This window comes from Mauremys reevesii, linkage group 2 (assembly GCF_016161935.1).
Source record: "Mauremys reevesii isolate NIE-2019 linkage group 2, ASM1616193v1, whole genome shotgun sequence".
In the NCBI taxonomy this organism is placed as follows: domain Eukaryota; kingdom Metazoa; phylum Chordata; order Testudines; family Geoemydidae; genus Mauremys; species Mauremys reevesii.
In genome coordinates, this window is record NC_052624.1 from 32,610,784 (window position 1) to 32,621,546 (window position 10,763).

General features: G+C 40.2%; 1 protein-coding gene across 7 annotated transcripts in view; it reads left to right on the forward strand.

Moving 5' to 3' along the window:
• The window catches only part of MKX (mohawk homeobox), a 57,399-nt gene extending 50,820 nt beyond the window's left edge, over nt 1–6,579 (forward strand). For 4 of the 7 annotated variants that reach the window (XM_039521340.1, XM_039521342.1, XM_039521344.1 and 1 more), the window contains exons 6-7: nt 3,850–3,883; nt 4,000–6,579. In XM_039521340.1, coding sequence (XP_039377274.1) covers nt 3,850–3,883; nt 4,000–4,186 — 221 coding nt within the window. In that variant the 3' untranslated portion in view covers nt 4,187–6,579. The remainder of the gene's footprint in view (nt 1–3,849; nt 3,884–3,999) is intronic. The other 3 variants (XR_005593151.1, XM_039521341.1, XM_039521345.1) reach the window with 2 other exon arrangements.
• The last annotated feature ends 4,184 nt before the right edge of the window (nt 6,580–10,763 follow it).

A 10,763-nucleotide genomic window follows, 5' to 3' on the forward strand; every position in this document is an offset into this window, starting at 1 on the left:
GTTGTTCAGAAATACAGCATTCTGTGGGTATTTTTTTACCTTCAGAAGTTGTTTTCACCAGTGTGTTTCCTTTGCAGTTAAAATATTCTGGTATTCAGATACATAGAATGTCAAAAGACATTATGTCCAATACTCAGCGAGACAGCAGGACAAATTACGTGAGATGAACAAGCAAAATGTAGCTTTGCTTTGTGAATTTGGTCCGGTCATTTTAAAGACTTGATCTTCCCAGGTGCTGAGCAATCCTAGAGACCCTCAATTCCCCTTGACATCAGGAGGAGGTAAACGCACTCATCACCTGGCTGAACGGGCTCATTAACCTTTTGGTGCTTCATTGTCCCCATCTATAAAATGGAGACAATGTTTACCAACCTCAGTGGATTGTTGTGAGGCTTAATTAATACTTTTTGTAAAGTGCTTTGAGATTCTTGGCTACTATAGAAGTGCAAGACGAAGTGCATTAGAAACTTGGAGTAGAAGCAAAGGAATTTTGGCAGCAAAAAGGGCCACAACACTAGAAGTTAAAGGTTTTCGGAGTTCATTATACAATCTTTCTCTTTTATCAGTTGTTAGCAAGAACTTTGCAAAATAATCAATGATATTTCTATTATAGTCCAGTTTTAGAGGCAAATATTTTAAATAAATCTATTTGTTTTTCAAAACAACCTGACTGAGTTAAAAAGTTATTTTTATTTAAAACAATAGCATTATATAATGGTAAGTGTGGGTGAGTGAGGACTAGAATTGCATTGTATATACGCAGGTTATTTGAGTGTATTCTAGCTAAAATTAGTGCAATTTAAACTTCTCATGTAGACAAGTCCTTAGATTCTATTTTTTGGCTGTGGTACTGTTTTGGTATGACCTTGGGCAAGTCACTTTCATTTATATCTAGATGAACACTCCTAAAAAAGATTTGCAAATACTCATTGAAATCAACAGTGGAATTGGAATACTGATCACCGTTCATGGCCACGTTCCTCAAATGTTTGTACAAGCAATTTTTTTGTTCACAAGAATGTTTTCCTAAAGTAAAAGTCTCACAGATCCTTGAGTGAGTGTGTGTTCTTATGGCAGTGACATTCATTATTTTTTTCCATTTCTATTTGTACACCTACTGACATGGGTATTTTTATTACAAGGCGGGGCATATTCACCCCCATCCTATCCTCTTAAAATGAAAGAAAATAAATGAATAAGAAGAAAAGAATTATTGTCCACATATATATTCAAGGGACACCATCATAGGACCTAACCACATCAGCCACACCATCCAGGGCTTGTTCACCTGCACATCTACCAGTGTGATATATGCCATCATGTGCCAGCAATGCCCCTCTGCCATGTACATTGGCCTAACTGGACAATCTCTATGCAAAAGAATAAATGGACACATCAGGAATCATAACATTCGAAAACCAGTAGTAGGAGGACACGTCAGTCTCTCTGGTCACTCAATAACAGACCTAAAAGTGGCAATTCTTCAACAACAAAAATTCAAAAACAGACTCCAATGTGAAGCTGCAGAACTGGAATTAATTTGCAAACTGGATACCATAAGATTAGGCCTGAATAAAGACTGGGAGTGGTTGGGTCATTACAAAACCTAAATTTAATTTCCCCAATACTAATTCCCCTGTACTGTTACTCACACGTTCTTGTCAACTGTCTGTAATGGGCCACTCTCTTAGGTAATGTAATAGGTTAAAAAAATAGGTAATAATTGGAGATATACCAATCTCCTAGAGCTGGAAGGGACCTTGAAAGGTCATTGAGTCCAGCCCCCTGCCTTCACTAGCAGGACCAATTTTTTGCCCCAGATCCCTAAGTGGCCCCCTCAAGGATTGAACTCACAACCCTGGCTTTAACAGGCCAATGCTCAAACCACTGAGCTGTCCCTCCTCCTCTTATCACCTCAAAAGTTATTTTTTCTCCCTTGGTATCCTGCTGTTAATTGATTTATCTTGTTAGACTGACCTCACACTTGGTAAAGCAACCCCCATCCTTTCATGTATTTATATCTGCTCCTGTATTCATGCATCTGATGAAGTGGGTTCTAGCCCACGAAAGCTTATGCTCAAATAAATTTGTTAGTCTGTAAGGTGCCACAAGGACTCCTCGTTGTTTTTGCTGATAGAGACTAACATGGCTACCACTCTGAAAAGGTATAAGAAGGTTGCCTTTGTTATACTGGGATGATTCAGTACATCCCACCAAATCAAATGTTTCTTCTCTCTGTGACTCCCTCCCTCAGTACAGATTGCACATTTTCCCTGCTGAGTCCAGTACTGAAGCAATACCCTAAAATACTGCTAGGGGGCACTGTGCTTTTGGACATTTCATCTTGGAAAGACAGAGAAAACTCAGGTCCCTGACCACTTGGGAAGATTTATGAAACTCATGGCACTTTGGAAGAGGAGAGAGTATTTGTTAAGTTTGGCACACTAGCTAAATTCTAACTCATTTAATTATTTCCTGCCAGCTTACTTTTCTCCTGCAATGTCAGTTAGGTATCATATTCTTCACTTCCCACCCTGAACTGTTATGGAATATTGCTATGTGCTGTGTTATGCTGATAAACATATGCTGGGTTTCATGACAGAAGTGGCTGCATTCCAGTGGCGGATGAAGTGATCCGTTATATATAGTTTGCACAATTACCTAGTAAAGTTTGTAAAGTGTTTTCGGATCCCTTCAGATGGAAGCTCTATTTAAAGAAAAGATTAACCTTGGAATTATCGTGGTGGCTGGCAACCAGTGATCAGCCTGATTCCCAAATATGTCTTCTGTGGAATCCAAACACACAGACAGGGAACACAGGCACTGTTAGGCATGTGCCTACTGTGCCTAATTGGAAATCCACCTCTGTCTGTTACTGTGGAGAACTTCCTTGAATGAACAATTGTCGTTCTTGAGTGGGCAATGGTGTCATTTGCTATGGGCAAGTTGCCCCCCAAAGCTTGGTTTGCCCGGCAGATGTTTCATAGGTCTATATGCGCCACTTGTTGCACCCCGGGAATTTTGCAGGATATAGCATAAACACATATAATGTTCTATATGCTGATGCAACTTTCCCCTCCCCTCTCAGAATTTTTCTGAAAAGAATCCCCTGGATGGGGCGAAGGAGATTTAACAAAATCACTAAAGGCTACTGATCATGTGTGTTTGTTAGTTATGTAAATATGTGTCCTTTCTAAATCCCTGTTTGTAGTTTAGTTGCAGACTGGGTCAGGGTCACATTTAAAACTACATACTGTCTTGTCAGTGGAAATTTTGTTTTGTAGAAAATTTACCCTTAGATTCGTACAGGACTGTGGTTCTGCTTTTTTCATGTTTCTTATCATCCCTGATGTCCTCAGGATTATTTTTTTAATATCTAGCTCCATCCCACCAGAACCTTTAAGTAACCTTCCAGGGCCAGAGTCACCTTTGTTGAAGCTAGGAGAATTACATCTACCACCCAAGCCTGATACACTGTGCTCCAGGAGGAATTCATCCCTAGAGAGCAGATCCTTCCCCACTAAAGTTACCTACTTTGGGGACCTTGCTGGTTATGATACCCCTGTGTCTTTGCCTGGCCGCAGCCTCTCAAAGTGGACTTTTTGTCATCTGGTGCCTTGCTCAGGGTCTATGCTAGTTCCTCCTGGCTAAGACCCTTGAGTGAATCTGGTCCACAGTATTTCAGGCTCTCTCGCTGGATATCTGTACAACTACTTTCATCAAGGACTAATCTCCATTCCAAAAGTAGTCTTATTTCCACCTGAGCCAATTTAATGCTGGGTTTGGGGTACATTTTGGGAAATACTGTGCACAAAATGGACAATAATAGGATTTTCTCTCTGCTTTCAGAAACTTTGGAAAATGGACCCAACAAGTGTGAAAGGTGAGTGAGGGGCTGTCTTTGCCATTTGAATTTTTCTGTGCAATTTGTACCCTGGTCACATGTCATGATAGAAATGTAATCTGTACATGTAAATGTTTTTTGTTGCTTGAATCTAGCGCAGCTAACAGAAAAGGAACAAGCAAAGATGAAACATACTGGAAGGAGATCAATGCAGCGATGGCCCTAACAAACCTTGCCCAAGGAAAAGATAAACTGCAGGGAACTACCAGCTGCATCATTCAAAAATCATCACATATATCAGAAATAAAGACTGTTAAAGTGCCATTAGTTCAGCAATTTTGAGAAATTGTTACATTTTTTGGTCAAATGGACATTCCTCACAGCATTGGTTTTCAGTAAAATCCTATCCACAGGTATGAAGCAAATATTGAAAATAGATCCTTTTTACACTATGGTCAGTTAAAAAATTAAAATGCACTCTCAGACCCAGACTTTTTCATTGTATTAAATAAAATGTTCAATTGCTTCTATAAAAGGCATGTAAATTATAAAATAAAGTCCATTTTTATCAAAATATTAACTTATTTTATGTTAATCAAAGTGCGCATAAAATGTCTGCATTGCTATAACAATAAGTGCCTTGCTTTCAAAAAATAAGCTATAACGTGGGCATAGTACAACACAGTTATGCCTCAAAATGACAATGCCATTAACCTTAATCTTTGTATATTATTTCAAGTGAGCCTAGCAGTCTAGGGCTGAACATATTATTGCTGGAAGCCCTTGAGAGAATTGTTGTGTATTTGACTTATACAAATTGATGACTGGTGAATCTTAATGAAAACGTTAAATCTTTTTTTTTTAAATCCACAGTATTATTAAAAACGGTACAGTGTGTTTTGTCAAAGTGACCATGAGGTTGTTGTGCATGTTTCTTACCTGTATCTGCAGTGTGTTAAAATACCAAAATAACTACTTTGAAAAGTGCAATACTGTAGAAAACATGCAGGTTTAGGAATATTTCAGGCATTCAAATTAATCTGAATGCACACGTACAAACAGACATTGTGATAATTAGAGATTTATAGTGAAGGTTGCAGCAAGACCGTCTGTTCAGTCAATTTGGATTTCATACTTCTAAAGCTTTGCTATTGACTTATTGAAGTAATTATATACATAAACAAAACCAATCTCTTCTGGTACCAAATTAAACCTATAGTACAGTTTGTTATTTGTACTGGAACTCAATAACTTTCCACAATGGAAACTCTTATTACTTTAATATGTCCAAATGCTTTTATTTTGTACATACTGTATCAAATAAGGACAGTTGATTGACAATTCACATTTCAATGGAAAAAAAGACATAATCAAAACTATATATACTCCAAGTTAAAACCCAAATTAAAAACATCTGGGACATGAAACATTGAAAAATATCAGCATGTATCTTAGGAGGGTTTAAAGTCAATGCTAAATCATGCATTAAAAATAACATTTTAAGTCTCTAAACTTGACTGCTATTGAGTGATATAATCAATGTAAAAGCAGATATTTGTGTTTGGTGTGCAAGGTTTTCTTGAATCATACAACAATATCCTAACCAGTGCTTGAATAAACAGTGGTGAAGCCAAATAGAATTTGTACTGAATCGGTTACAGAAAACTGGAAAAGAGCTGATTGTTCCTAGGGTTTGGATATTTTTTCCTGTGGGTGACCTATCAGTTGTTATTGCTAGCCCTTTGGTCCTGCAATGTTGACATTGACAGTAAAACTCCCGTATACTTCAGTGGAAGCAGGATTGGGCCAATAATGAAACTACTCTACAAGCATAGTCTGTTCCAGTTGCACTAAAATAGTCAAGATATATAGCAAATATCCTTTTTGTGACTTCTAGGACACTTCCCAATGTAACATACTATTATGTTGGGTTTATTTAGGGTACAGTGGAAATTACCGATATGGAAATATTTTGTACATATATATTTTTACTTTGTTTTCTAAATTGCTGATTTGCATTGACATAAAGTGCCAAGCAGGAAACATATGTCATGACTGTATGAACAGTTGAAGTATACCTCTTATTGACTTGCATCATTATGTGTTTAAAATTCCATGACAATAATTTTTGATACCTGACTTATTGGATTTTTGTCATAATAATGTGAGTTTGTAACTAAGAACAGAAAGTAAATACTTCACTCTTGTTCATACTATTATAAGTTATTCTGGTATTAAATATTTTGTGACAATAAATTGATTGTCTCGTCAAACTATTTTGTTAGATATATTCTCAGTGTTTTTATTTGAGTAAATGACAACAATATTTGTCATATTGTTAAAAATGAAAAGTATTTTCAGTGACTTCTCTGGGATAAACTGGAGAAGACAAGCCATTTTAGAAACATGTGTTTGTCTTTTTTTAAACGATCACAGCACAAAGAATAGCCTGCAAAAAAACATATCAAGTAGGTTTTACAATTAACAAATACTTGCATCATTTCTTGTTACAATTTTCTTTAATTTATTTTTTTCTGTTGCTGCTTAAATGTTTTCTAAAAACATAAATGCTAATAGGTTGTATGTGTGTGTGGTTTTTTTTTAAATAACAAGGATCATGATCAATGCTGAGCCAACAGCTAATGGAGACTCAATAATTATTTATGATGTAGGAAAAACAAACATTATTAGTATTGCTCTTTTTTGTTTCAACATATGTAACCATTTTAATAAAATAAATAACTGCAAACCACATCTTGCTGTTTTTGAAATAAATGGTCATTTCTCTTTCCTTAGTCGTCATTTGCATGGCATGTTCTCTCTGTTTTCATGTAGTATTATGGGGTTGTTAGAATGGGGGCAGCATGTGATGAGCAGAGGGAGGAGGGGAATTGTAGCCAATGGGGGCAGCATGTGATAAGAAGAGGGAGGAGAGGAATTGTAGCCTGTCTGTTAGTAGCCCCCTTGATGAGTGACTTAATATAGCTGCTCACTGCATCCCAGGTGACAGTGATTGCTTAGCGAGGTCATGGCTACTGACTGATCCTCCTGGCATAGTGTTCTGGGCTAGAGAGAGGAGAGTCCACAGAATCTGATTTCAGAGTCTCACATGGGAATTTCCCCTGAACAGTCTCATGCTCATGCTGATGGCTCTGATGCTGCCATTTCTTATGCTCTGACAGATGCTAGGCCTTATTCTCCAAAGCTGGCACAGGAAGGCAATCCTGACCTTTATGTGTCAGTGAAAGTAACTGTGCCTGGTGGAGGAGTCCCCTTGTGGGAGGGTAGCTAGTATTAAGTCTGTCTGGGGTCCAGCTTGTGAAGGTTGTAACAGAGATGTACTGAGTCAGCACATTTCTTTGGCCACATTGACAAGACACCGTCCCCAGCCAGTGCTGCCACTTTTTTGGGATGCCCAGGATGCCTCTGAATAACATGGCAAAGGGAAGTTTGTGGCTGACTTTCACCATTGCAGAATTTGCACCCCCAGCATATATGCCAGTTTTTTGTGGCATAAAGCCTGAACTGTTCTGAGGTGATGCTGTTCTGTGCCACTGGACATACTCATGCACGGGCATGAAGGACACAGTCTTGAGTTGCACAAGTTAATATCAGGAAAATCGATTTAATTACCTGGCAGACTGAAAGACACTGAACACTCCTAGTGCCCTCTGGCATTTAGAGTTTTGAAAGTTGCTTCAGCGTTCTTGTAGGGGTGGAGAGTGTGACTAGGTGTGGATCAGAGACCTGTACTGCACTGCAGCATTGCCTTGCTTCCACAACTGTAACAGAAATGTAGCCCAGAGGTGGGATCATGCTGCAAAATTTGGACCCCGATTTTGAACATGCCAAAGTTTCAGCATGTTTTGCTCCAGGATATGAGAGATTGCAAAATTCAGATCCAGGTCTGGGAACAGAGTTTAAAGTCCCCCAAAATGGAGGGTTGTGGATCTGATTTGGGCCCCATTTCTAAATTCACCTTGTTTAACAAAGAGGGAAGTAGTTGGCCACAGTACAAATACATTTTTTTAAAAATAAGTGGAAAAGAGACATGAATGCCTAATGCTACAGAAAAGTCCCCAAATGCTTCTGTTATGTCAGCTTGGGTTATTGGCAGTGGAAGTGGTTATTGGCAGTGGAACTTAGACCTTGCTCAAGGCTAATTTAACTCTCACACCTGACTTTTTAAAGGGAATTGAGATGTGGATTCTTAATGGATGTTCTTTTTACATTTGTGCTCTGGGTCCCTTCTTCAGATTTTCACTTTCCCTTTCAGCCTCTTTTGGACTTGCTTCCCCTTTCATCTTTCTTCCTGCTTGAAAAGTATCCTATTACATATAGATGGCAACAGGACCCTTTATGCCAAAGCTCATTCTTCTGTCTAGACCCATATGAGTGAAGGCTATATGAGTTCAGTAGGATAGTATTGAATGACAAAGTCTCCCATTAACTAATATCTTCATTCTCCCATCCCAGTGCTAATTAACAGTTCTCAACATGTAAAGGGCTCAACAGTGTGCTATAAAGACTGTCCAACCAACAAACTGTACTATCTATCACTTTGTTCTTAACTATTACTGCTTTTGGCTATCTTAATTCCCTAAAGGACTGTCAATTTAACCATAACTGCATAAGAACTGCCAAGTCTCATTTTATGAGCTGCTGTTGAGAGTTTAGTTATTTAAGTCCGATATTAAACAATTTTTATTGGTACTTCATGGCAAATGCTTGATTTACAGTGCTGTAAATAACCACAAATTAGGGGCATTTCTTTCGTTTACGGTAAAGGCACATTATCTTGAGAGGCAGAAAGATGGTTTGCAGGTGAAGACCTGGAGTCTATTCCCAGGTCTATCCCAGCCTTCCTGTGTGAATTTGAGTAAGGCCTATGTAGCATGAGTTCCAAAGGAAGCCATGGGGTAAACATCAGGGAACCGGAACTCTCTGTTATGGATGCTCTTAAAAACAAGAATTTTCAAAGCTGTCGTCCAGAATGATCCAGAAGTTCAGAAAATGTAGCCCTTGCTCTGGTTGCCCACACTGTCCAGATGCTCTGAATCTAAGTGAGCACTCACAGCCAAATGGGTTTTCAAATGCCACTATCATAATAAGTTATGCAGCAGAGGATCATCTGTCCTATTGGGCCTGCGAGCTGCAAAATGCAAAAGTGTTCCTCATTTACTCTTGGACCCCAGCTGGCAGCCAACCAGGGGCTATGCAGTGAGCACTGGGTAACGAAAAGAACAAACACAGAACTTGGAAACATACAAGACATCAGAAATGTGTATAATGGGCAGGTGTGTATGGAAAATTCACATCAGCAATAGTATGACTGTCTAGAATACATGCTGGAGAACTGGCATGTTCATGAGGCTAGGGGCAACTGTTGCATATTCTCCCACAAAAGGTGAGGGTGCTGTAAGTACTGTAGCTTCTCTAGTATTGTTCCTTGTTCAGCAGAGGTCATTAATTCATGTATGTCTTCCCCGCTTCAGGCCAGGGTAGTCCAGGTCTCACAGCAGTTTTATGTAGTATAGAACAGATCAGGAAAACCCTGGTAACATTTGCAAGGGATTATTTTAATGGGCTACCAGTCTGATGCTGATGCCTTGTTCTCATTTTGACAAGGTCAAGTGACCTCTCTATGGCCACTTAGGTGGAGCTGGGAACATTGCACTTCTTTGTGTTGACTCTGTTCGAAATTCACTATGGGGCTCAGGAGCCATGTTCTCAAGGAAAACTCTCAGTGTCCTGAGGGAAGGAAGGAGCTAAAGTAGCACCCAGAATGACTTTTCCATCAGTGTATTCTCGTGGGAGTCCGTGTGGTGTGCATAGTATTTGCTTGCTCATTCAGGATGACCATAGACTTGCTGGCTCAACTCTCAAACAGTGCAGAGAGGGATACTTTGTTTAACACCCAGGAGTCATGGCATAAAATGGAGACTATGGCCACAACCGCTGTAAACTGCAGCTGATGTTTGAACACAAAAACCATATTCACAAGTGTGTGCTTTCTACTTTTTTAGGGAGCATATGCCACACTAAGACCATTTAGGGGCATGTGTGTGCCTTCCATCATGCTTTGCTGTGCTGGAAAGTCAGCTATCTTGTGAGATCCCTGAATGTTTTCTGGTTGTCTGTTGTCCATTGGGAAGGGTATGTATTGAGTAGCCCTCCACACCATGGAATTAAGGAAGTCTGCCAGGCATTGTGAAGCAGCAGATTGGCATATGCCAGAAGCATCCTGAGGGCCTCTATACAGCATTTCTCAGATGTGGCCACCGTGGCTGCATGCAGCCACAGCCTCCTGGGCTGTGATGGGGGGAGGGAGGGCCCCCTTCCTGTTGCACCTGGATGCATTGCCTTGATGTTGGTTGCTGGGGCTATTAGCAGGGATTGGGTCCTGTCCCCCTCTGGAGTCACCTGGGGCACAACACTGGCGGACCAGGCAGCCAGTGAGTTCCCTGCCTTCCCAGGGTGGTGGGGCTCAGGCTTTGGGCTTCAGCGCTGGGGTAGCGGGTGGCAGGCTCTGGACATGGGGCTTTGGGCTCCAGCCCTGGGCTCTGGCTGTGCGACAGCAGGCCCCAGGCTCCAGCCACATGGCTTCGGGCTCCATCCCTGGGCCCTGTCCTCCAGCTGCAAGGCTTCAGGCTCCGGTCTCCTGCTACCTCCCCCAACCCCCATCTCCGCTGGCTCCCAATGCCTTCCCCGACCCTCCAGCCAGGGCTTAATTTGTCTTTAGATTTGCCAAGGCTGAGTAAGGCTGCCGTGAAAAGTGATACTTGTATGTTCGTTAATATCACTTTTCACAACAGACTTACTAGCTAGCAATAAATATATACATGTCCAAATCGTAATTTGTGCATATTTATTTGGTTTTCCTAAAGCTATTTAAGTATTTTATGAAAAAGTGTGAGTG